This window comes from Anguilla rostrata, chromosome 16 (assembly GCF_018555375.3).
Source record: "Anguilla rostrata isolate EN2019 chromosome 16, ASM1855537v3, whole genome shotgun sequence".
Taxonomy (NCBI): domain Eukaryota; kingdom Metazoa; phylum Chordata; class Actinopteri; order Anguilliformes; family Anguillidae; genus Anguilla; species Anguilla rostrata.
The window spans coordinates 19,535,693-19,562,686 of NC_057948.1; the positions used below are offsets into that span (position 1 = coordinate 19,535,693).

General features: G+C 47.0%; 1 protein-coding gene across 1 annotated transcript in view; it reads left to right on the top strand.

Annotated features, from left to right (window-relative positions):
- Nucleotides 1–26,994, top strand: part of megf11 (multiple EGF-like-domains 11) — an 88,106-nt gene that overhangs the window by 37,281 nt on the left and 23,831 nt on the right. Inside the window, exons 6-11 of the mRNA XM_064312882.1 lie at nt 17,362–17,608; nt 18,017–18,137; nt 18,681–18,817; nt 20,232–20,444; nt 20,951–21,125; nt 25,245–25,365. Of these exons, the coding sequence (XP_064168952.1) occupies nt 17,362–17,608; nt 18,017–18,137; nt 18,681–18,817; nt 20,232–20,444; nt 20,951–21,125; nt 25,245–25,365 (1,014 nt within the window). The remainder of the gene's footprint in view (nt 1–17,361; nt 17,609–18,016; nt 18,138–18,680; nt 18,818–20,231; nt 20,445–20,950; nt 21,126–25,244; nt 25,366–26,994) is intronic.

Below are 26,994 nucleotides of genomic sequence, written 5' to 3' on the forward strand. Positions count from 1 at the left end.
AGTTAGGACTTGTTTCAGGACCCGATAATGCTTTTAAAATAAGAAAAAACCAAAGAATAAACAAAGCCACCATCTCTATTTATCTCTCACTAAAAACACAAACGCTGTCAGAGAGAAATGTCTTCTCGCTATCTCTCAGACTGTGGTTGGCTGGCATGTACCAGATTTATAGACTCAAAGTCAGGCTTAATTCTTCCGGCATGATTTATGCCAGTCTGGAGGGCATTAAAATAGGTCTTATAATCACAATTTTTTAAAAGAATGTCTCTATCTCCTCTCTTGCCTTGTTCTGTTGATTACTTTATTCTTTCTCTTTCTCTTTCATTTTGCCTGTCTCACCCTTTCTGGTTCTGCTCTTTGTCTCTCTGTGTGTCTCTGTCTATTACTCTGTCTGTCTCAGTCTCTTCCACTGACATCTAATTATCGTTCACAATTATGAAAAAATCACATGAAATTACCACCTTCTCATGGGAATCCCAGATTTTCACGTGTCTGACTTTTTCAAATGTGAACTACCATTTTCACATGTGAAAACAAAACTTGTGACTAACATCAACAAAATAGCATAGGTTACCCTTTTCTGCTCTCATCTTATAAGTAGGATTGTTTTTATAGTCCACATGGGTTCACAAGTTGAGTTTTCACATGTGATTTTTCTCACAAGGGTAGACTTGCACATTAGCAGGATTGCTTGTGTAGCTTTCTAAAGGTGTGATGCTAACAGTTTTCTTATGCAATCCTGGACAAACTTCCTGTTTGGAATCTGACGAGGAGTACAGGTGATGGGCACAGTCTCTCAGGTACCACATGGGTTTTTCAGAGTGGGGAAAAGTTCAGGGTGCAAAAATGTGCTGTCCATGACAGAAGGTTGTTTTCCTGTTTTTTCATACCCTTGTTTACACGGACAGGAAGAGAATGAAATTCGTCTTTAACTTAAAATCACGCGGCATGGACATGCTTTTCTGTGGCGCCCCTTGCTGCTCGCTTATTTGCCTGGGTAAGTGAATTGGGCCACTTGGCGAGTCAGCTGGTGTCCGGGTAAATTCTCTGTTCTCTCATCTTTCCCCTCTCCCCTAAGCACATAGCAGCGCTCATCAAATGCAGCACAGCAGGGATGTCCCTGAGCTGTTTGTCGTGATAGCTACGTGTGTTTTTTTCTTTTGTGAACCACTTTTTTTGCGCGCTACCCATGAGCTACTGCTAGTGTGGGCACTGATATAAGCGTCTGCTACACCCCCCCCCCCCCTTCACCCTCCTACCCTTGTTCTCTCTTCTGTCTTGCTTTTTGCCACCCGCTGAGCTTTATTGGCACAGGCAGAGTGAGTGACAGACAGGTGCTGGGAGATCATTTCCCTCTCTCTCTCTCTCTGTCTCTCTGTCTCTCTCTTGCTCTCTGTGTCTTTCTCTTGCTCTCTCTCTCTCTGTCTGTCTCTGTCTCTCTCTCTCTCTCTGTCTCTCTGTCTCTCTCTCTCTGTCTCTCTGTCTCTCTCTCGCTCTCTCTCTGTCTCTCTCTTGCTCTCTCTCTGTGTCTCTCTCTTGCTCTCTCTCTCTCTCTCCCTCTCCCTCCCTCTCTCTCTCTCTCTCTCTCCCTCCCTCTCTCTCCCTCTCTCTCTCCCTCTCCCTCCCTCTCTCTCTCTCTCCCCCCTCTCTCTCTCTCTCTCTCTCTCTCTCTCTCTCTCTCTCTCTCTCTCTCTCTGTCTCTCTCTCGCTCTCGCTCGGCCTGTCATTGTCCGCTCATCATTACCACTATGCCGATGCGGAGCCGTCGCTAGCGAACCTCCGGCTGTAATCAGTAACCCCTCTCGCTGAAAGAGCGCGCAATCAGCGGGGGGAGAAGGAAGGAATCAGCACCGCGGTTCCTCGCGTCGAGAGCCCCGCTGGCTGCCAGCTGCAGCGCGCCTCTCCTTGGCCGCGGCTGATCAGAAAGTCCAAACCCTCCTCCCACGGGGGTCGGCAGGGGGATTAAAATGTGCTGCCTCATAAAATAGGTTTTATGTACTTATGAAGCCTGACCCTTTCCGGCTCAGTGGCGGGGAACGCAAAGAGCACTGGAAGCGAGCGGGGCGCCCGGCCTGCTCCCCTCCAGCACCTCGCTCTGATTGCTCACTGCTTATTGCACGACAGCTGTGTTTTATTTCATTTAAAACGGAGAGCTTTGACCCCCAGCGTCTGCTGATATATTAGCTGGTGGAGCACCTCTCTGAACCCGCGCCTTTTACTGCAGGGGAGGGGGGGAGGCTGTGTGCGGGTGCGCTTTCTGCTGCCAGACGAGCGGCCGATGATGACTGAAAACAAAAATAAAAAGGATTTAAAGCGAAAGCAAATGCACGCTCAGGAAGGGATTAAAGTTACTCAGTGGGGCATTCAGCCCGGATTGTGATAGTGAGGTCCTTGCTGTTGGATAATGACTTTAAGCAAGTGTGACTTGTTTTTAGAGTTTGTATTTATTTATTTATTTTTACACAATGCACGAATTGAATTTTTTGTTTGATTTTGCTGACAGCTGAACTCAAGATATTGCTTAAAAATTGGAAAAGAAAATGTAATATTTGCTAAATTCCCTTGTCAGCTTTAAACAAGGCCAGTTGTGTGGGCAGGTATGGGGGAGGTTTTTAAAAAAAATCAGTCTTCGATATCCGCTCTGATATCCATGTTGTTTGTGAATGTAAGGGTATTGGCAGTGTGCGGTTTGCAGTTGTACCCGTGAGTGTGAAGTTAAAAAAAAATAATGCCTGTGCTTCTGTAAAGAAGGGACTGGTACTCCCTTAGAATTAGGGTTGCAATGGCTGCTGGGTGAGGTGTTTGGGAAGGCGGAGCAGCTGCTGGTGAATTGTGGTTGAGGAACCACATGTGACCACTCCCAGGCCTGCTAATTAACAACCAGCCCATGATGAGAATTTAGAACCACCCCCCTGCTATCCACCCAATCCCCTTTCCCCATCCCCTGTAGGAATCCTGCAGAGCCCTCCTGAATCTTCTCTGTGTGCTGCCCTCACCTCTCCCAGTGTCTCTAGCAAGCCCTCAATGTCCCATTAAAGAAGATTTATTGTTAGCAGGACTTTGCTCAAAAAGTGTTTATTTGGACCATTAGCTTTAGGGAGGTGAGCAAGAGAGAATGGCTATATGGCTGATCATTGGTTGTCTTATAGAGGGCAAAATAAAGTGTTTTATCAGCACATTGATGGAGATGGGGATTGTGCAGATAATTAGATTGTTAAATTTGATTGTTAAATTTACCTCACCAACTACGAATACAATCAGTGGTTACACAAATGTTATCCATTAGTGTGAATATGTGGATGATGAAATTAAATAAGATATTACTTTAAAAACATTGTCTTTAGGAAAAGGTCACAGTTTCATAATAGCTGAAAATTATATACCATTCACAGGATTGTAGCTCATGTGAATTTTTGGAATTCTTTCAGTGCCTGAGTCTCTTGGTTTTGAGGTGAGGTTTGAATGTTACCCCAGGTTCATTTGTTAAAAATAGATAGTTTCACCCTCCTTTAATTTTTTTCAGACATGGGGAAAGCAGAGAGGGTAGATGGAGAAGGGACCACAGATGAGAAAATGTCTGGGAGGGTGGAGGAACCCCCAGCTGTGTGGGAGGGTGGAGGAGCCCCCAGCTGTGGGGGAGGGTGGAGGAGCCCCCAGCTGTGGGGGAGGGTGGAGGAGTCCCCTGCTGTGTGGGAGGGTGGAGGAGCCCCCAGCTGTGGGGGAGGGTGGAGGAGCCCCGCTGTGGGGAGGGTGGAGGAGCCCCCAGCTGTGGGGGAGGGTGGAGGAGCCCCTGTTTGTGGGGGAGGGTGGAGGAGCCCCCAGCTGTGGGGAGGGTGGAGGAGCCCCTGCTGTGTGGGGGTGGAGGAGCCCCGCTGTGGGGAGGGTGGAGGAGCCCCCTGCTGTGGGGGAGGGTGGAGGAGCCCCCTGCTGTGTGGGAGGGTGGAGGAGCCCCCTGCTGTGGGGGAGGGTGGAGGAGCCCCCAGCTGTGTGGGAGGGTGGAGGAGCCCCCAGCTGTGTGGGAGGGTGGAGGAGCCCCCTGCTGTGGGGGAGGGTGGAGGAGCCCCCAGCTGTGTGGGAGGGTGGAGGAGCCCCCTGCTGTGTGGGAGGGTGGAGGAGCCCCCTGCTGTCATATACAGCTGGAGAGCTGGCCACCAGACAGACTGCGCTGCGCGTCTCGTCGCCGTAGTTATGTTCTGTCTGTTAATTCTGTTCCTCTAAAATGCCATTTGACTGAATTTTTTTCCTTCTATTCTTTTAAATACAGTACTGTTCAGAACACCATCGCGGTGTACAGTGTGTCTTGTCCTGGCCCAGTGCAGAGTTTGTGAGGCACGCTCTGGGCGGGGTCTGTGGGGGTTGGGGCTGCCGGTGTGTTGTGCAGTGAGGGTGAGAGAGGGCATGCTGTGATGCAGTGTCCTTGATCTGTGTGTGGAGAAGGGGAATGTATTAGCAGTCCAGCGCTGGACCTGCAATCTCCTGATATTTAACCCTGGACTTAATTTGAGCTTTACAGTGATTACACGGTCTCCCTGGAGACATCGATTGTCCTGCTGCTCTCTGGCGAGCACCTTGCCGAAATGCTGACGAATTAACTCCCTGCCCTGCCAAGTCCAATTAATCGTCAGCACCGCATCGACGTACTCATCTATTCGTTTGGTATTAAATTTGAATGCAAACTTTAAAGAAAATTCCCTAAGAACCCCCCCCCCCCCCAGCCCCCCACCCAACCAGAGAGGCTCAGTGCAATGTTTTGAGTTTAGTCCCACCCTCTCTTGTTGTGGTTTCTGTGTTTGTTGGTCTGTCTAATTTCGGCCATATCCCCCATTGATGAAGGAGAGCGCAGGCTAATACAGATCCTGCCTAACAACCCACCTCTTCTTTTTCACTCTGCGGTCCAGCTTAGGTCCCTGTGGCCATTTTCTTCCAGGGGTGGACATATATATCTGACATTATACATCTCTGTCTCTTTCAAGTGAAGCCAGAGGAGAAGCAGAGAGTACTGTGGGATGGACTCATCCACTACAGTACCATTGTACACTTGGCCATCTCTGGTGTGTCGTATCTAATGTGAATGTGTTCTTTCACACCATCAAGCAAATGCAGAGAGGGTTGGCATTAACAGCGAAGGCAGCTCAGTGGGGAGCCTTACTCTTCTGTCTGTAAGTTGCTATAGATGGATGATTTTCAAGCCAACAGTCGTGTTAAAATTGCCACTGTATCACCTGCCTGAGTTGGCTGGAAATGTAAATTTGGGTGAGAAGTAAGGTGCTGGAGGAAACAGGATATGCAAGATTTAAAATAAAAAATATTGACCTAAGTGCACTGTACTCTAGTATCCAATTCTGTCATATCTATGTGTATGTGTGTGCGCGTGCGTATGTGCTTCATGCGTTTGTGGGTGTGCATGTGTGTGTGTGTGTGTGCGCGTATGTGTGCATGTGTGTGTGCTGTGTGCATGTGTGTGCTCATGTGCGTATACTTGCTTGTGTGCGTGTACATGCGTGTGTGCATACATACTTGCGTACCTGCGTGTGTGTGTGTGTATGTACGTGTGCACGCGTGTGTGTTCTGTCATGCAGTTGCTGAAAGCTGAAAGTGGATGAGTGACACACAGAGTATATTGTGTACTATTTGAAAGAAACCTTTCAATGTTGGTATTTGAGTGGGAATCAGGGTACGGTCCACACAGGCCTCACCCATAGAGCTAATCCATCAAGGGCTCTTTGAGATCACGCTCCTCACAACAGCCGCCCCCGAGGCCCCACCAGACCTCTGCTTGCTACCTCCTTCAAGTCAATTTGACTCCCAGATCGATGGAGCCCCGTTTAAGGTCCTGGATATACTGGTCGCACTGTTGGGAGGCACAGACCTGCCTGCGCTAAATGGCCTGGCCAATTCCCCCAAGGTCGGGATAAACAACTCTTTTCCTCCCCCCTCCCTTTCTTTAATTACGCTAATGCAGACATTAAAAGCAGTGGAATTAAATTAAATCCCAAGCTTTGCCACAGAGAAAAGGGAAAAGGACAACAACAAAAAAAAAAAAGCACATAAAAACACGCGCCACCAAGATGCTATCGCAGTCAGCCGGGGCTCTGTGATCTGTGGCTTCTGCTAAAGGGCATCTGGCTAGTAAGGATCAAAGGAGACTTTGAGGGAATTTGTTATCACAGCTGGTTTGGAAGCCTCTATGTTGTGTTTTTATCTACTGGTACCTCTCAAGTTATTTTCCTTTTCATTTTATAGTTCAGTTTTCTGCTTTTAGCTTGGGTCACACAAACACACACACACCCACGCACAGATACACACACACACACACACACACACAAAGTGTGATTCTTATTTACATTTTTCTTCCTCACTCCTCATGATAAATGACATATAGAACTTGGGCATATGTCTTCTGTGTTAAATAATATTAAAAATTATTTCAGCATCATTAAATGCAGGAAGAAAATGTGTGAATGTATCATAAATGTATCATGAAACCATAAAGTATGTCTAAAGTGACAAAATGACCTGTAGTCATATAGCTATCTATATACATTTTACTACCACATATACACCATCTTGGTTTATACAAACTGGTCCCTAGTTTTTTTCTTTTCTTATAGTTTTTCCTTTAAGGAGAAAACCATTTATATAATTTCACTGAGTTATTATTTCAGAAATGTAATTTCAATTTAATTTTGTGCTTGTTTTTGGGTTTTGGCATTTCGCTTCAGAATCTTGCTTGCAAAAACAAGCACAAAAATATGTTTATTTTTTACCTTAAGTTTATGCCCCTCAAGATATGTTGAATCTGAGTTCCAAGAAATAAAACTGCTGCAAGATATGCTCAGCCTCCCTGAAATGATTTTTTTAGTTCTAGTTGATTTTCTTAAAATCATAAACAGTTTAATTTTAAACATATTTTACCGTATAATTCTGCAGATGACACTCAATACTCAGGAATTGCTGGGCTGATGTCATTGCTCCAATTCCTGGAACTGCTTTTCGTTCTTTATTTCTTCGCAGACTCTTTTTCTTCTCTTGAGCCGTATGTGACTGTCAGACTTTAGTGAGGGAAATAAGGCACCTCTCCCTTATTTTCAGCATTCTGAATAACAATGTTTCTCATGACTGGCATTCAAGGAGATGGCGGTGAGGTTCTGTGGAAAAGCGAGCCATTAACACGCAAGCCAGCGCCTCCCATTTCCTGGCCCTCCATTCACTCGCGCGCGGCTTGTTTGGGGGCCTCTGCGGCCGGCTGTCGGAGCCAGAGAGCGACACACACAAAGGAGCCTCTCACAGCCGCTGCCTTGGTGACTTCCCTGTGACTTTGAAAAGCCGCAAGAATAATTCATGGGTCCCAGGAGTTTTGGGAAGGGGGGTGGGGGTGGGGGGGTGGAGTGGGTGGATAGAGACAAAACTGCGCTGAAAAGTTCATTGAGGACAAATTTGCACTCCAGGATTTCCTGACCTTTTCGCGGAGTCCGGCCAGTCCCGGGAGGGAGAGAGAGCGATGGCTGGGAGGCTGCAGGGGAGAGGCGGACTGAGAGCCGCACAGACTCTTCCCTGAGTCCTCCTCACCGGCGCACTGCTTACAGACCCCTGCAGCCTCCCCCCCCCCACGCACCCACACGTCCCTGCAGGAATCTCAGCAACAGTTATACAGCCTGGCTAGATTTCACTTGCAAATATGCAGGGTACTTGGATATACCAGGGCAGTGAATTACATTATATTACAGCACTTGTTTCAGAAGAGGTGACTCTAGTGAGGTTCACTAGTTGTAGGCTTGAATCCCAAAGCAAGGCATTACTGCTGTACCCTTGAAATTACTTCACCTGAATTGCTTCTGGAAGAAACTACCGGTATAAATATATCAGAAGCCTAAGATAGGCTGTCTACTTAAGGGCAGCATAAGGGGTCTTAAAATGAAGAAACAACAGGCTTAGTGAATTTATTGGTAGATATATACTACCAGAGATTTGAGTATACAACATATACTTTTATACAGTGAAGGGGAATGGTTTCAGAAACAAAAGAGAACTAAAAGTAACTGAAAATTTTAGTATGAGCCCACGCAAAAAAAGCAACACTATTTTTTCCCCAGAGTTCCTGAACAAAAATATTTGTTAAAACATTGTTCACTGGCTAAGTAAATGTTGGCACCTGACTAATGCCAATAAAGAATCCTCCATAATTTTAACACACACTTGAACAGGGTTAAGCTTAAAGTAGCAGCAGCAGTTCCATTACTCTATCTCTGTGTGTCTATTAGCAAGTTCCTACTCACAACACACACTCCTACAGCCCATCCCACGTACTCACACCAATTTCCTCCCTATTCAGCGTGGCTGTTCAATCCATACGCTCCTAAGTGAATCATGTTGTTATCTGGTGAGCCTGTAATGAGTGTGCAATAGCAGGCATCCAGTTTTAAAGAAGAGAGATAGGCAGGAAGCTACTGCCGCTGCCTCCTCACCAATCGAACACGAACCAAGCTATGCAAGCATGAAACCACCTCAACTTTCCCAGTGCCAGTATTATTACGCTACAGATTACTTTGCACTGAAGTACTGTCAGGTTTTCATTTTAAATGTGCTCCTTAATCAGCACTGACCACAAAGATTGATAGTAGCCAGCTCGATGACTGATATGATGACAATTGCTAGCGCGAAATCTGTATATTTGTGATATAGTGCATATGCATGCATCTGAATTGTGACAATGTAATGTGGGCTGTCTTCCATTTTAGCAATGCTTAGGTTTTACCATATTTTGGGCATTCCATGTTTAGGTCTACTTATAGGTATAACCTTTAAATTATTGTGAATATACGTATTAAAGACATAAAGAAGCGTATAAAGAAAAATCGTTTAATCATTTTATTAGCCAGGGCACAGCTGATAACTTTCCGTTTGATGGCGGGATGACGGTAACTTGGATAGGAGTGCGCTGGCAGCTCTGAGTAATCATAATGCTGGTGAGTCGACAGTCACCTGCTGAGAGCCATAAACCCAGCGCAAGATTGATCTTCTCATGAGAAGCATTTGCATAATGTGCGATCATTAAAAGGCAATTACTGCGCTGTGGAGATGGCCGCTAATTTGAAAGGTGCCTAACTAAAGTTTGTTAAAGGTGGGGAGACCCCGCAGAGTCAGCCCCTGCAGAAACATTCCCACATGTTATTTGTGTTTATTTTTGTGGGGGAAAAAAGCCGTTTCTGAATCATAAAAAAGGCTGTTTGTATTCCAGTGAAATATTGTGGCTTTCTTCACTTTTCCTACCCTTCCTGAAACCATGTTTTCAGATGGAATCAAGACTTCTGGATTTTGGAGACTTTCCCAGAAACCTTTACTGTTTTTAAAAAAATCAAGAACATACCCCTGTGACTATCTTTCTCCCCACCCACATTGGCCTGTTCTGTGTGTTTGCTAAAGTGAGTGTGTGTGTGTGTGTGTGTGTGTGTGTATTTAGGGTATCACTGTTACCTCACAGCAAGAAGGTTATGGGTTTAAATCTTGGCTTGGGGCCTTTCTGTGTGGAGTTTGCATGTGCTCGCCATGTCCATGTGGGTTTCCTCTGGGCACCCCGGTTTCCTCCCACAGTCCGAAGACATACAGGTAGGCTAATTGGAGACTTTAAATTTCCCATAGAGTATGTATGTGAATGAGTGTGTGCCCTGCAATAGATTAGCAGCCTGTCCAGGGTGTATTCCTGACTCTCGCCCAGTGCACCCTGGGATAGGGTCCAGCACCCCCAGGTACCCTGCTCAGGATAAGCAGGTATAGATAATGGATGGATGATCAAGAGGTGAATCAGTAGGTTCCTAACAGGTGAAGGTGTGGGCACATGGTCACTAAAACTAACATTGCTGTAGATAATGAAGAATTCCAAAACAGCAAATGATAATGAGCCAAACATGAATTGTGTTAATAAGTTGAAGGAAAAATGATTTACTTAAACACTTGTTCGACAGCCTAATTAGGAGCCTATTGATTCCCCTCATGAATGTGATCAGTTACAATTTTTGTTTCCTCTTTTTATGTGGACACAATGTGAACATGTGATGGCATGCATAGCTATTTATGACATAATGTGGCTTCAGAGGGTAAATAATCCCTCTAAACATGAAAAGAACCTAATTAAGAAAAATTAAAAGCTTGTTAAAATTCTTTAATTGTATTTGTTGTTGGAATGAAAACAAGCGTACTCCGAGTCCCCAGGACCAAATTTGAATACCACTGAGCTAGGGGACAATCCACGAAAGCTCTTCACCCCACCAAACCCCACCCTTTAGCACAAGGAATCAATGATGTCACACATCTGGTCCACCCTCCCCGGCTCCGGATCAATACCCACCCCCATCGATCCGCTGACGGCAGAATTCGCTGCATCCTAATTAGAATTATTAATTGAAAATCGGAAATCGGTGGGTGCAGATTAAGTGCGGCGCGAGTGCGTTTTATTGGGCTGACATTGTCTCCGATGCAGCGCGGCGTTAGCTGTGACTGACCTCGCGTATCCTCGTTCGCTGAAAAAAAACCTCCCTTAATTTCTTTATTTATCACCTCTTGTCAGCTCGATGGGAAGGTTTATTTACACGTACGGGCTTATCGCTTTTGTTGCGCTGTATACGAAGAGCAAAGTCTTTCTCAGGAGTGAATTATTTAGTGCGGGAGGCAGCGGGCTGTGTGACAGCGTGCTGATGAGGACACTTTGGCCAGGGTGCTGCGGGGGTTTGAATGAGATACAGGTTGGCTGTGTCGGGGCAGGGATATTCTCCCATAATTCACATCTTACAATCTGTCCCGTGTGTCTTCCTTCGCCCAAAGACGGCAGTTCCCTGCTGGCTGTGGTTTGACTCTGAAGTTGTTTTTAATGAGCAGGGCAGAAGTTTCTGCGAATTGGCCGCGCTCCCTTTTCTCCGATTGAACTCCCAGCCAATGCGGTGCCGCCAAAGCACCGTTATGAACTCCTCTTCAGTGCCCCTGGCCAGTTACGATTGGCCGGGTACTGACCCGAGTGTGAGGTCCTTGGACCTGGAGGAAGGAGCTCAGAGAGCACACAATAAATACCCAACTTGAACTTCAGTCCTCAGTTTAACTCATAAACACATTGGCTTTGGATGGCCTTGCCCCAGAGAAAGATGCTGGTTATTTGTTTGCTCTTGCTAGAGAAAACTTGGCCGGATCAAACAAAAGATTTACTCAGCCATGTCCTCCCTTTCTGGCGATGTGAGTTCTGTTTTGTAAAGGTAGAGTGAAGCCAGTATGACCTGTGATGATGATGGGATGCTCTATGTCCTAAGCCTTCTTTGAGCGAATCAAACACTGAGCAGGAAGGACTAGGTGACCAAAATAATACCCCTTCCCTGTGGGTACCCGAATCCTATCTGCTGGATAAGAATCTGCAGTGTGTGTGATCGCATCTGATCCCCCCTTTGCCATGCTGCCCTTCATGCCAGAGAGAGAGAGAGAGAGAGAGAGAGAGAGCTGGGGCTTGTCCAGGGTCGTGGACCCTGATGACCGCTGCTCCCTGCTGCAGTCCACTCTTCTTCTTTTGCATTTTTACATTTATCAACTCACAAATCACCAGTACTATTTGGGAAAAACGTACATCCCCCAAAAGGTATTTATATCAATGATGTTATTTTGTAGTGTGCTAATAAGTACACTGGTAATGAGTGTTAGGGAGTTGTGGTGAGAACTGTTGGTCCTTAATGGAGAGTGCAGCTTTTAGTGCAGCCAGTGCTGTCAGAGGCTTTTATCAGTCCGTTTTATAGAAGAGTCTCTTTTACAGTGTTGTAATAGGAAACTCCTTCTGCTTGCAGGGAGTACCTGGCAGCATAGCACAGTGATTAAAGAACTGTTTTTATAACATTGGCTTCAATTCCCAGGTGAGACACTACCGTTATGTCCTTTGGCAAAGCACTTGCACCTGAATTGATTCAATAAATCGTACATTGAAATGCACAAGCAAACACACAAATAAAATCCAAACTGTTTAAGTTGCTCTGTTAAGTGCCTAAAATTAAAGAAATGCCTGCCGGATAACTAAATAATGTTGGTTGAGGCAAAGTAAAAAGAACCTATCCAACAGTTTAATATATGCTTGTGTTAAATTAACCTTTTATACTAGTGAGATCCTTGCATTTTTACTGTTTATATTAGTAGTCCATTCCTAGTGAGTATGGATCTGACATCAGGTTGAGGATTTTGTACACTTCTAGAAAAACACATTGCGAACAAATTCCCTTACTTAATCATTTACCATTTTTTGCTTACTCCTTTAATTGCTGAAGCTTTCCTTTTCACCCTGTGAAGTCTATTGATTGTTGAACATGAGGAGGTTTAATAAGATCCTGGGCACAAGCAGCTCGATACTGAATCAGGCAGCTTTTCCTGTCACATCCTGTGCTGGGGAGCTACTGTGGAACTCAGAGATGAACCAAGCTGCTTGTTGACAGAGGTACACTGTTAGGGACTAAACTAATTAGTGACCAAGAATAAACTATAGTCAGCCTGTATTACTTAATGACTGAGTCTGTGAAATGTAGAGTTATGTTGATATGTAATATAAAAGTTAGACTTATTAAGGTACTGCGGTGCTGAGTTTAATGAGGGACTAGAATGCTGCCTAATTGTTCTGAGTTTCTGTCCCTGTATAATGCCTGTGAACCTCATGAAATAGTCTTGTTAAGGACATAAAATACATAATAGAGATTGTGTGTGATGTCTTCCCCTAGAGGGATGATAGAGGATGAGGGGTTGATGGGAGGTAATTAAGTAAATGGGCTTATGTCACTGGACTCTTAATTAAAACCTGCTTAATTTATTGCAGTGATGCTTGAACTGGATCAGCTGGAGTGGGAGGTTTGCTTGTTTGTGGTTGTTTGGAACTGTTCTGGAACTGTTGTTCCAGCGATAATGTGACTATGATGTGTACAGCTGTGGTGTGTGTGTGTGTGTGGGGGTGTAAGTAGGTGGGAGTGAGTGGATGTGTTTGTGTGTGTGCGGATGTGTGTGTGTGTGGGTGTGAATAGGTTTGTATGGGTGGGTGCGGGTGGGTATATATGTTTGGGGGTATATGTGCATGTGCAATGGAGCTAGATGGAGTTGAATTCTTACCAGTTACTGACATGTATTTAGCTGTGAGGCCCAGACTTCCCCCTGCTGAAGTTCACTGTGGCAGAATTTAGCCTCAGCCAGACTGATTAGCTTGTCATTTATGACAATCCAACTGTAATAATCATCGTAGCACTGATTTTTATTTTTTTGGTCCCCCATGCACAATGAAATGTATAATTCAGTGGACATATGACTTGTACTAATCAGTGGAAGCGTTGCTCTTAGCTGAATAGTCCTCGCATGTGTGATAGAGGAGCGGCTCAGATGCAGTCGCTTCCACACCGGCGCCAGATTTTTATGGCTTTGGCCGCTACTTATCACACAAAGCTGAAATGCATGAAGCCACAAACTCATTCCGCTGGGCGCAAGACAGGAAGGGGAGGGGCAGATCAGAGGCCTGCCAACGGCGGGAAGATTGATGGATCTCTGCCCGGCTGCTGACAGACCAGAGCTTACTCCTCATTGGGGGACGCTTCAAAGCCAGGCGGTGAGTTGATGACTCTTTTAGCCGCTGCACCAAGGTGTTTGCTGGCTGCTGAGCAACACCGAGCTCGGCTTTTCACAGAGATCACATCATGCAGATTACGCCCCCCCCCTTCCCAAAACCCTCAGGAGCCTGCAAGTCCCCACAGCCTGAACATTGGATCCAGACTTTACGAGTCTGCATGTTGGCCTTTTACAGTACAGTGGCTCTTCTACTTTTTCTTCTTCTTTGTCATTGTCTTCATTGCCTTCTTTGTCAGCTTCTTCTTCCTCTTTTTCTTCTTATTCTTCCTCTTCCTCTTAATGCTGGAATTTGCCACGTCAGACTTCAGCAACAAACTACAAACAAGCTGTGTGTGTAAAATCATTTCTGTGGGGCCACGCTTGCTGCCGGTGGCCACTGGGTGAACTCTGACCCTGTGTGAGGGGCAGAAAATGAGCTTTGTCAAAATGTGCTGAAACATCAAGCTGCAAGCCAAAGAGGCTTTAGGCTTCAAGTAAGTCTTGAATATGTGGCGTACAGGAACCAGAGAGAGAGAGAGAGCGAGAGATAGAGAGAGCTGCAAATGAAGAGGTACCTGGATTTGAGTAAAGTTGTCCACTCCCCTCTTTTTGGGCTCATCTATCTTTTAAAGGCAGGACCGTTTAGGGTTGGTCAGGGGAAAGGAACAGTGAAAGTGCAGGTTGATGAATGCTGATGGGTGACCTCTCCAGATCTGGGCTGAAAGCTCTGAAACTGAGTGTCTGATCCACTACCCAGGCCCCCCCAGTGGAAAACTCCATGCTTGATGTGCCAGTCTGTTGGCCTGGTAGAGGCCCAATACTCAGAAATCTCCTCCCTACTACATCTGAGGCAGAGCACCGATCACATTTATTCAAGAACACACACACACACACACACACGCACACACACACACACACACACAGACATGGACATGCACTCACACACAGAAACACGTACACACACATGCGCGCGCACACTCACGCACACACAGACACACATACACGCACACACACTCACACACTGACACACACACACAATCCAGAGACCAGGTCTGTGTGATCCTAGACCACCCCCCCCCCACCCATCCATCCTCACTCACACTAGAACACTTTCTTCCAACCCTTAATCATATACCTGCTGTCTCCGTGGTGATGCAGATGCCCACTGGCTCACAGGAAACAGTTTGCACTTAACTGTCACTTCCAGTGATCAGAGCCTCCAGTTTCTGCTTCAGGCAGGGAAGCAGGGAGGAGTTGGTGGCGGGTATGCAGCCGTCCATACACTCGCATTAGAGAGGGCCCCACAACGTGGGGATCGATAGCTTATTATCTACAAACCTGGCAGGTGTGCCAAAATCAGGACACACGCTGACATTGTGTATTCATCCGCCCCCTTTAAATATATGAGGAAAGGGAGGCCCGCAGGGACGTCTTTATCAGGAAAGGGACTTAGCTGCTGAGACAGGTTTACTTTGCACACGCTACAAGTCAGGTTAGTCTTGGTGAGGGGTGGGATTCGTATAATACCCTTCTGTTTTATTTGTGTTCGGATTGCAGTTGGATTGCGGTAGGTCACTAAACTTCCACCCTTCAGACTGTCTAATCAGCGGCTTGATTTTCACTTTGTACATCTGAATAATTAAAGGCAGTTTAATGAAGGCTGTGGTGGGATTGGAGAGACGTTCTTTCAGGGAAATCTCGCTGCACAGACTCTACGCATGGGATGCAGAGTATTGATGAACCATTCAGGAATGCCTTGCCCCTGAATACGCACAAGACAATGAAGTTCTATGAGTTCAAAAATCCTTTATAGTGTTGATTTATGGGGTTTTCTTTGACTGAATTCTGAAAGGTGTGAAATATGCTTTTGGCAAACTGACAACATTATTTCAGGTTATAATAATTTGTCCAATTACTTTTGCTCCCCTAAAATGGGGGGGGGGGGGGCTATGTATAAAAAGGGCTGTGATTCCTACATCTGATCTTACAAGGATCCCCTAAAATGGATGTAAATACCCTCAAATTATAGCTGATAGTCTGCACTTTTGTTTAATTTAAAGTCCAGTGTGCTGGAGTACAGTACCAAAACAACAAAAATTGTCACTGTCGTAATACTTCTGCATTTAACTTGATTTAATAATCTAATTTAATAATTTAATAATCATATTTGTCAATAGTAGTTTATAACACGGTATGCTTATATGTTATACTGCACTGCTGTCCTCAGTCATTTCATTCTTTTGCGTTTTGTGTCATTGATCTGGTTACAACATGAGGTGAAGATAAAGGTATTTTAATATTATGTCCGTTTAGAGTAGTACCATATTCAATGCCAAAGAAAGTCTGAATTTCACAATTTCACTGTTCCACTTTGTGTAATTGACTGATTTTAGGATAAAAGTGTGAGAACACAAGACAGGCAGTTGGCGGTGGAAGCATGGAAATCATTTACATGCATGACAGAGTGAATGTGGCAGAGACTGTCTGCCAGGCTAAGAGTGTGTGCTGGTGAACAGCACTGAGAGCGTGTGAGGAACAGCACTGAGAGCGTTTGAGGAACAGCACTGAGAGCGTGTGCTGGTGAACAGCACTGAGAGCGTGTGAGGAACAGCACTGAGAGCGTGTGAGGAACAGCACTGGATGAGAGTAGGTGAGAACAGCACTGAGCGGTGAGGAACAGCATGAGAGCTGTGAACATGCATGAGAGGTGTGGGGAACAGCACTGAGGCGTTTGAGGAACAGCACTGAGAGCGTGTGGGAACAGCACTGAGAGCTGTGAGGAACAGCACTGAGAGCGTGTGAGGAACAGCTCTGAGAGCGTGTGAGGAACAGCTCTGAGAGCGTGTGAGGAACAGCACTGAGAGCGTGTGAGGAACAGCACTGAGAGCGTGTGAGGAACAGCACTGAGAGCGTGTGAGGAACAGCTCTGAGAGTGTGTGAGGAACAGCACTGAGAGCGTGTGAGGAACAGCACTGAGAGCGTGTGAGGAACAGCACTGAAAGCGTGTGAGGAACAGCTCTGAAAGCGTGTGAGGAACAGCACTGAGAGCGTGTGAGGAACAGCACTGAGAGCGTGCTGGTGAACAGCACTGAGAGCGTGTGAGGAACAGCACTGAGAGCGTGTGCTGGTGAACAGCACTGAGAGCGTGTGCTGGTGAACAGCACTGAGAGCGTGTGAGGAACAGCACTGAGAGCGTGTGCTGGTGAACAGCACTGAGAGCGTGTGAGGAACAGCACTGAGAGCGTGTGAGGAACAGCACTGAAAGCGTGTGAGGAACAGCTCTGAGAGCGTGTGAGGAACAGCACTGAGAGCGTGTGAGGAACAGCTCTGAGAGCGTGTGAGGAACAGCACTGAGAGCGTGTGAGGAACAGCACTGAGAGCGTGTGCTGGTGAACAGCACTGAGAGCGTGTGCTAGTGAACAGCACTGAGAGCGTGTGAGGTGCAGCACTGAGAGCGTGTGAGGAACAGCACTGAGAGTGTGTGAGGAACAGCAGTGAGAGCGTGTGAGGAACAGGACTGAGAGCGTGTGAGGAGCAGCACTGAGAGCGTGTGCTGGTGAACAGCACTGAGAGCGTGTGAGGAACAGCACTGAAAGCGTGTGAGGAACAGCTCTGAAAGCGTGTGAGGAACAGCACTGAAAGCGTGTGAGGAACAGCTCTGAGAGCGTGTGAGGAACAGCTCTGAGAGCGTGTGAGGAACAGCACTGAAAGCGTGTGAGGAACAGCTCTGAGAGCGTGTGTTGGTGTGTCTCTCGCCCGCAGGTTGTGAGAGTGACTACTGGGGGCCGCACTGCAGCAACCGCTGCCAGTGCCAGAACGGGGCGCGCTGCAACCCCATCACGGGCGCCTGCGTCTGCACCGACGGGTACCAGGGCTGGCGCTGCGAGGAGACCTGCGAGCCGGGCTACTACGGCAAGGCCTGCCAGCTGCCCTGCCAGTGCCTGAACGGCGCCACCTGCCACCACGAGACCGGCGAGTGCCTGTGCGCGCCCGGATACACCGGAGCCTTGTGAGTCCGCCGCCCCCGGCACCGCGCGGCACCGGGCCCTGTCCTCTACACGGTCATGTGATCATCTGTGCTGTGGGAATGACTTTGGCCCTGTATGACATCACGAGGAGCTGTGTCTGGCTGTGGTGTACGACTCACAGCCCAGTCCAGGTTCTGTCATTAGTGTGGCGCTGTAGCCTGTGCTTGTGATGCACCAAATATTACTACTGAATATTTGAAATGGTTACAGTTAAAGCGCAATCAGCTGGTTAAACAAAAAGCAAGTTTAAAAAAGCAGAGTCAGCAATGTGCATAATTATAGGGAGGGCATTACATGTGGCAAAGAGTTTAATCTCATGAACCCCTGGAATGATTTGCTCAGTTAGCGCATGGCATAGCTGTTCTCTCTGTTCGCCTGTTTCCTTCCAGCTGTGGAGAGCGCTGTCCCTCGGGCAGCCATGGCCGCCAGTGTGAGCTGCGCTGTCCCTGCCAAAACGGTGGGGTGTGTCACCACGTCACCGGGGAGTGCTCTTGCCCTGCAGGTTGGACGGTGAGAGGCTCCCGCACTGTCCCCTTGGGAGGGGGGGGGGGGGGCAAGACAGCTCCATTGGCTGTCATGCACCACTTGTAGAGCCTACACTCAAAGCCTAGGCTTTCAGGTGCTACCCATGTCAGCATTTTGCGCACTGTCTGAAAGGTTTTGTGTGTTTTGCTTCCATTTCCCGCATCTGTACCGGGAACCTTTGGCGATTCATTTGCAAGTTAATTTCCCTTTCAGACCCTGCGTGTGGGCAACCGTTAACACTTCAGAGTTATATTTGCATGGAGATGCATATCCAGAAGTGAAACGGTTTGAGTGCTATCGGCTGTGAATAGCACAGCCAGTACCATGGCCAATATTATCCGCCTGTACCAGATACTCTTCAACTTCAATTTAGTCTCCTTCATTTGTTCATGGCTATTTAGAAGAGTGATAATAATAGTCCGTTGGCTGTGATTGTGTGATTGATCCAATCGGGCTGATGGCTTGTGCATGCTGCTCTGGCCCTCTTTGCTGTGCTGAGTCTCCTGTTGTACTCCCGCTCGCCCTCAGGGCTCCGTCTGCGCCCAGCCGTGCCCATTTGGCAAGTTTGGCATCAACTGCAGCCAGGAGTGCCCGTGCCGCAACAGTGGGCTTTGCGACCACATCAGTGGGCAGTGCCAGTGTGCGCCAGGCTACAGCGGGGAGAGGTATGAATATTAGCATCGCTGCGCTTGAAGGGGTTGTCACAGCTGGGATTCGAGTGGCCCTGTCCATTCTGCAATATGTAATGCTGTGTAATCTGTGCAAACCATTACATTGCACATAATAGAATCTGTAATACCCATGTTAGCCGCAATTCTGCCATACATTCTCGAATCTGTGTCGCTGTACATTCTGGAATCCGTGAGGCTTTACATTCTAGAATACGTGGCACTGTGCATTCTAGAATCAGGGCTGCTGTATACTCTATAATCTGAAATGCTGAGTATTCTTAGAAATGTGAGCCGTTCTCAAGAGACATGTCATGTGGTAATGCTGTGTACTTCAAGTTTTCAGCTTCATCTTAAATGTGCAAGGGGATGAGAACTCAGGAATATATTATCAGTTAAGACAGTTATTTTTGGCAGTTCACCTCATAAGATGGGCATCTCTTATTTAGCACCTTTTTTCTTAAACTTTTCGAGAGTAAGTTTTCTCATTAGTTTAAACTCAGGTGCTAAATTTGGCCTTATTGTTTTATTAAGAGCATGGGGGCATTAACCCACTTTCCTGGATTTTCATTTGCTTATATTTCTCTCCTACCAGCCAGGCTATTGATCTCACTCTATGGCCCATACGGGTTTATTTGTTTTTCTGCATTAATTAATGGTGATAGAATTTTATTAGGAGTCAGTTGAAATCCCCAGATCTCTTCATTTCCTTGTTTCTGACAGTGGAGCCTGGGGTTTATTACCTCTGCTAAACCAATTGTCTACAGAATGGAAATGCTTCCTGAACAAAACTCTCTTTTAGTTTAATATTTTACAGAATTGCCCTCATTCATTTTAGCAGTGACAAGTGAATTAACCTGCCAGGAATAATCAGAGATTGGGTTAGCCTCCTCCTTCCCCAACCTCCCACCTTCCATCCCCCTGTGTTATAATGCCAGTCTCCTCTGATAAGGCCAAAGCCAATGTAATTTAAACATGAAACATAACCAGTCCATTTTATAATTTAATTGAGCTATTTATCTGCTTCCTAATGGCTTTGTTGGACATTTTAGATTGATGCTCTGCCAGAATTGTATATTTAACTTCTTGTAGAAGTCCCTCCATTGGTCTATTTGCTATTCAGCACAGAATACCATCCCTGCTCTAATTATATTCATTACAATTAATGACTGTAGCCTCACCCTGGACAACTCCAATGGTGGAGCAAAGTAGGAATGACTGCAGATAACAGATGGCTTGCCTCTGGTCCTGCCCCCTGACCTTTTTGGTTCTTGTATGTACTGTCCCTTTATTCTGAAGCCCCGACATGCCCAGGGGAGCAGAACTTTTCTGAGGCGTTGCATTCTGGGAATTGTATGTCTGACATATTCTTAAGGGATCTGCTGTGGACACATGCTACCTCTCCCTCCAGGTGCCAAGAGGAGTGCCCAGTTGGCACCTACGGCCCTCAATGCGCTCAGAAGTGCAACTGCCAGAATGGCGCCAAGTGCTACCACATCAACGGGGCGTGCTTGTGTGATGAGGGCTTCAAAGGGGACAACTGCCAGGAGAGATTCTGCCCCCCGGGGCTCTACGGCCTCATCTGTGACAAGTACTGCCCCTGCAATGCTAGCAACACCCTCAGGTGAGCAGGCTCAACATGGCTGTCTCTCAGCATAACCCCCCACATTCCAGCATTCAAAAATAAATTATTCTGAATGAATTTTAGCTTCTGTTCAATCATCAGGACGCAAGCACACATTTAGCAGCTCAGGTTAACAGCCATATTTGACAGTATGCCCTTGTTCATTTGATTGTTTGTTTGTTTGTTCGTTCATTCATTCATTCATTCATTCATTCATTCATTCATTCATTCATTCATTACCACCAAGCATGTTGTACTCCAGTCTATGTTAATGTGCTAGAGACTGATGGTGGAGATTTGGAACGCTGGACACTGAGGCAGTGAAACTCATTAAGGTGTGTGGGGGGGAAGAGGATGTGACATCCATTTGAGCCAAGCGTGCGGACATAGGCAGGAATGAATCACTGTCTGCTGGGGGGACAGTGCTTTTGTCTCCCCGGCCAATCGGGAGCATCAGCGCTGTCGCTGTGCGCCACCCTTACGCCCGCCTTCCCCCCTGCTTCCAGCTGCCACCCTCTGTCTGGAGAGTGCACATGTGTGGTGGGCTGGGCGGGATTGTACTGCAATGAGACGTGCCCGGCTGGTTACCACGGAGAGGGCTGCAGCCAGCCGTGCGACTGTGCCAACGGGGCCGACTGCGACGGCATCACCGGAGCCTGCATCTGCGCCCCTGGGTTTATGGTGAGTCTTGCTGTGTTCACAGGGGTAGAACCAGACCACCTGTGCCATCGCAAACGTCAGGGTACCTATACAGTGAGCCCGTGGGTGCTCCACCTTGTGGTGTCAGCAGTCACTGCGGTTCTCTTAATGTTCTCAGTGCTTCGGCTGTAGTCATTTTCAGGGCAACTAGCCACTCGGCTCCACTAATCATTGAGCTTACTGGACTACAGAAGTGCAGTCCAAGTAGGCCTGGCTCTTCTCAGCATTTTTGCAATGCTTATTAGTGTTTAAATTTGAATTAACATTTGACGTTCCTAATGCCTTTCTTAATTAAATCTGTGCTGTCTGGTGAGAAATCATCCAATCAGTCTCAATAAAATCACATATTTATTGACAGTTGTTTTTAATGAATTAATTGGCACGTTTTGTAGCACACGTTTTGACTGCTATGCATGGTGTCAAAGCAAATTAACAATTTCGAATTTGTATGTGTATTCATGTCAATTAGGTTATTGAATGATAAACAGATAATAATGTGGAATAAAATGGAATCATCATTTATTTCACTTCATATTTAATTTCACAGGGGTTCTAACTATTAGCTGAAAAAATAATCATCATTGTAGTAAGCCTAAATCAATAAACATTTTTATGAGCTCGATACTGGGTCTAGATTTGCATCTTGTGGTATTTATTCGTAAAGGTTATGTGCTTGCTTTGCCTGTTATACGGAGCAAATGCAAATATTAGTGAATTTAGAGCCTCACGCGTTGGAACTGATGTGGGAGCCTTCAGCGGCAAAGCGAACAGTAAAAGAAGAGGACAAGGTGAAGTGCTCTATTACAGCAGACGTAATGGATGCCTCCTATTCTAGTGCAGCTCCCCCACTTAATAGGAAAACCTTGCCAAGTGAAGGAAGGAGAAGTAGATGCATGGACCTGGAAATTGATTCTTTTTCTTGATGAGACTCGTGCAGCCATTAATAATAAGCTGTGTGGTTATGAGGCACGGTTTAAACATCAGTCCTGCGGATCAACCTTCTGCCAGTCACTTCACATCAGCGCCGAGCAAATGAGATGAAACAGGCCCACTCTCCGGAGAAAAACAGGGAGCGAGAGAGAGGGAAAGCAGAAAAAACCCAGAGAGAAAGGGAATCTGGTAAGAGAGAGAGAGAGTGGGGAAGACGGGGGCTGGTAATAGAAGGAAATAATGAGGGAGAGAACAAGATGGAGAGAGAAATGAAGGGAGATGAAAGGGGGAGAGCGGGAGAGATTGAGAGCAGGGGAGTGCGGAGAAGAAGTCTTTGGGCCGTATCTGCCTGTGCCCGGCACATTGCCCGCGCCACCTCAGAGGCTGCCAGCGTTGCGTGGCAGGCTGCCGTGGAGATTTGAAACCACCAGCCGATGGGCATGTCCTCGGCCGGGGACCGCATTCCTAATGTCCTCCACCTGTTCGCCGTAGCGGGACCAGCCCGAGGGGTGCGGCGCGCGCGGCGGCGTGTGCCAGAGTCATTAAACACGCCCAGCGGGGCGGGGACCCCAGGCCGGGGGGACCCCAGGAGCTGAAACTGGGACCCTTGGAGGAGATATTAAACAGGTAGACAGAGGGTGAAGTGTGTGAGTGCAGCTCCCACATGGCCCCCTGAAGGGGCGCTTTGTTCAGCCTGAAGCGGGGGAGGTCTAGCTGTGTTAACAGAGGCTAATGCACCGCCCTGGCGAGCAGATGGAGCACGGGCGCACCTGCGTAAGGCAGCACAGTGCAGCGCAGGCACACCGCACAGGTGCCCGCTCGCCAGGCCGCGCAGATGGCTGCCGGTAATGCGGGTCATTAAGAGGTGAAACGGGACTGGGATCAGAGCTGCTGTCGGCGCACGCGGGTAAGGGAGTGATTTAGCGTTGCGACGCGGCGAGGGTCCGCGCGACGCACCACACTGCTGCGGCATCGCGTGAGAGATTCGTCCTCGGGAGGCCAGTCGGTCGGCCTGCTGGGAGCGCCTCGTCCGAGCGCCTCGTTCCCCGCGTCAGTGGTCCAGGCCTGTCCTCAGTGTGCCCGCTTGAAAATCCTTGGAGTTGTTGGAAGAAAATGTAAAAAAAAAGAAAAACTGGCTTTTGGAAATAAAATCTTGTGGAGTGTCTGGAGTGGTCAAAACTGTGATTCCACCCTGAAGAGGGTGGAGTCACAGCGTCTGTAGTGATTATAATTGTGTTTCAGGAAGACGGTATTTGAGACCGTGACTTTGACATTCATTGCTAGCGAAAAGCTGGCTTTTTATGAATTTTCTTGTATTTTTTTCCTTCAAGTGGATTTCATCCTACAGATGAAAGGGACACACGTTTTCCATGGACCTAATGCAGTAACGAGCGTCTTTCCCTTTAGCACTCTTACTTTGTTTTATTAATTTTAAATTGAAGTTTGACAGTGAAATGCAATTAAATTTACTGGTTGGGTCTACGACCGGTGTTTAATTAGTGATGCTGTTTTTGTATCTGTAGGCAGGAGGAGAGATCAATGTTATGTCAGAGGCAGGAAAAAAAAGGCATTCCTGGAGTTCCTGTCCAATTAAGTTGAAGTGCTAATGATCGTGAATTTGAACATGAAGGAAGAGGATGGATACTTAGCCCCACCCCTCTCACAAGGACCCTAATGGTTCTGAGGGGGTCTGTGAATGGGGCTATATTGATCTATATCTCAGTAACCACTCAGATCAGTGGCCCTATGTTGATGGGATGTTTCTGCCTCCACTCTTTAGTCTTGATAAGGCCCCCAGGACAATTTTATCGAAACCGAAATAATCTGGTGAATGCAGCTGGCTCTTAAATCTATATTTTATTTTTGGTTGCAGGAGCTCAGCTTGCTCACGTACTGCTCGCCCGGCTGAAGTTCACGTTGGCTCACATCCCACACACCGCTGCTGACTAAAGGTGTTTTTTTCCCCTCACATCCTTCGTCAGACAGAATAGCTGTCGCTGGCGTTGTTAGCAAGGAAACAAACGGGAACCTCAGCCGGGATGATGAAACTTTCACTGGGTAGACGGAGCTTTCTGTGTGAGCGGGAGGCAGAGAGTGACTCGGAAGATGAGAGACCCGTGCCCCCTGGCGCTCGATGCTAACGTGCTAACCCACCTCTTTCAAAGGCCCGCTTCAGGGTGCTAATGAAACTGCTCGGCGCTCATCAGTCTCCAAAGAGACACCCCTCAGGCCTCTTCTGGTCAGCTAATTGGGAATTTAAATCATTTAGTCGACTGTCGCTCGTGACCTCGGTTGGGTGGCAGAGCCGCCGGTGAACCTGAGAGCGGGGACCTGGAAAGCAGCGCTGGGAGAGGGAGGGAGGGTGTCAGAGGCCTCGTGGTGCCCCGCGCTAAAACGGAGAGAAATGTTAATGTGGGGGAGCCGGGCAGAGGAGTGCTATGTTTCTTTTATGGGACAGTTCATTCTAACGTACCAATGAGGGACTTGGAGAGGCCCGCAGTCTTCCTCATTATCCAAAACCGCAGAGGTGGGGAGAAGAGAGGCTCAGAGAACCCACCCCCCCCCTCGTTGTGGGTACGGGGGACCTCTTACTCATACACGCTCTGTCCTCAGGAGTGTTCATACGCACTTTATGCACCTCAAGCCTGTTTGAGGAGCACAGGTGTGTGATGGGTGGAGGTGCTTGAAATTGCGGCTGTGGGGTTTGACCGGGCTGTGCCTAATTTGCTGAAGAAAATGAAAACATCTGACAGGTTTAAAAATCCCCCCCTGCTCTTTTATATGCACCAGGCTGGTACTCTCCTTTATGCTTCTGCTCATTATCAGATTAATTAATCAAGCGCACAATTAATATTTTGCGTACTGCCCTCGGCAATTCAATTCCCAAGGAATTTTCTCTGTTAGTGATGATAGAGTGCAGCAAATAATGTTCAAACCTTACTGCTGTACAAATCTATCCAACACTTCCTGTGGTGACTCAGAGAACACAGAGTGCAACTGCAAAGGTGTGCACTGTGAAAGTTCCCATGGAAACAAGAGGAACTAAAGCGTAGTTTAGGTAAAATATGCCCTTGTGTAAGGTCTCATTGGCCCTGCTGGTGAGTGCGCCTCTCGCTCTCTCCCCCCCTCTATCTTTCTCCCTATCGTGTTCTCTTTCTCTGTCTCTTACAGGGAGATGACTGTTCTGTAACTTGCCCCCCTGGACTGCATGGAATAAACTGCTCATCCCCCTGCTCCTGTCGAAATGAGGCTTCGTGCTCCCCCATCGACGGCTCTTGCGTCTGCAGAGAAGGTACCTTCAAGCCCCCCGCTTCAGAGTGCTCTGCCTCATACTCTTTTCCACACTGGCAGGTTGCATCAGGGTTCAGTCAGGAAAATGCAAAAATCTGGCCTTAGTGGGAAATCTTGATGCAGTTAGCATAAGACTCAAACTGCAAACTTCAAACTGCATTCACTGCTTTGAGTTTTTGCTGTACAACTGCAGTATTCCTTAATAGGGGGTGGGAAAAAAATTGTAGCAAAATGGTTTAGGGATGGTTTGAAAATTGGTCCAGAGTTTGTTGTAATTATAGAAAATAAAACTATTTGTTTATTTTATTCACAGTGTTAGCAGTCATATTGTATCTATTGCAACAAAAGCACCATTGCTGCTATTTCACCTGAAATGCTATACATTTTATTATTTAAGTTGTAGGAAACAAGTCAGCTTTTTTGTGTTTCATTTATTAGTAGTCACTGTCAGGTTTTTTAGTTGTGGAAAACACCTACCCTTCTTCCATTCTGGGTCCAGGTCGCAGGTATCTCACATGCACAATTCTATGAAGTGGGGAGATGCAGCTCAGTTTCTCCTTGGACCATGGAGTAGCTTGCAGGCTTGCAGAACAAGCCTTTTAAGAATGGTTATAGTGGGTTTCACCTGTCAGTCTGCATCTAAAGTGGCAGATGTGTGTAAAGAATACCAGGATGTCCTGCTCAGAGGCACAGATCAAGGCTAATTCAGATCTCCAGGAACCACCCTGAACCACAATGGACCTCATTTACTGTATAAAGCGCAGTATTGGACCAAGCCTGCAATTCCCATCAGACACGAGAGACTAACAATAACGCTATTACATCTCTTCATTACTATTCACTCATAACACTGATTCTTCAACCGAACAATCAATCAACTTGGCAGTGAGAGGGAATGTTAAATTGCATGGTCTGCCCTGTTCTGTGGATGAAGCAGAAGGGATGATCCTTTTCTTTTTTTTACTTATGATTTCTTTCTTCTAGCATAACATCTTGGTGTTGGCAGCTTAAAATATTTATTGTCAGTGGAATGTGTTTCCAGAGCGGACTTGTAATTAAGGGCAGGATCTGTTCACGATTGGTTCTCACTAGGTCTGTTCATTCAGCAAGCCACATCTCACACACTTCAGCCTCCTCAGGTACTCTTGACCAACCCAAATATAACACACGCACACACACACGCACTGTGTTGCATATCACGGCCTATGATTTCTGCAAATAAATCAAATACAGTATTATAGACATCAAAATTTCCCAAACAAAAACCAGAATAAAGGCCATATGGCCTGAGAGCTAGAGAACCATATACCGTGTCATATATTACTGATTGGGGCGTTAGAAAGTGTGTTTGGGGTGGGATGGGGGTCTGTTTGGGATCATGTGGAAGTCTATGTGTATATCCCGGGACAGTTTCAGCACATCTGGTAGTGCCAGCTGGTCCCAGTCTTTTCCCCCCTCCCTTTGCTGCTTAGCACAATGGGCGTGTCTGCATCACAGTGTTCTGAACAGGCCCGGCCAAGGGGACCTCCAGCTGTGGGTCCCTCATCGCCTCCCATTAAAGCCTCTCCCCTTAATCAAACCCTCATTCATAATCAGCGATGGTCTGGAAGCCCCGTGCTAATGCAGCTTA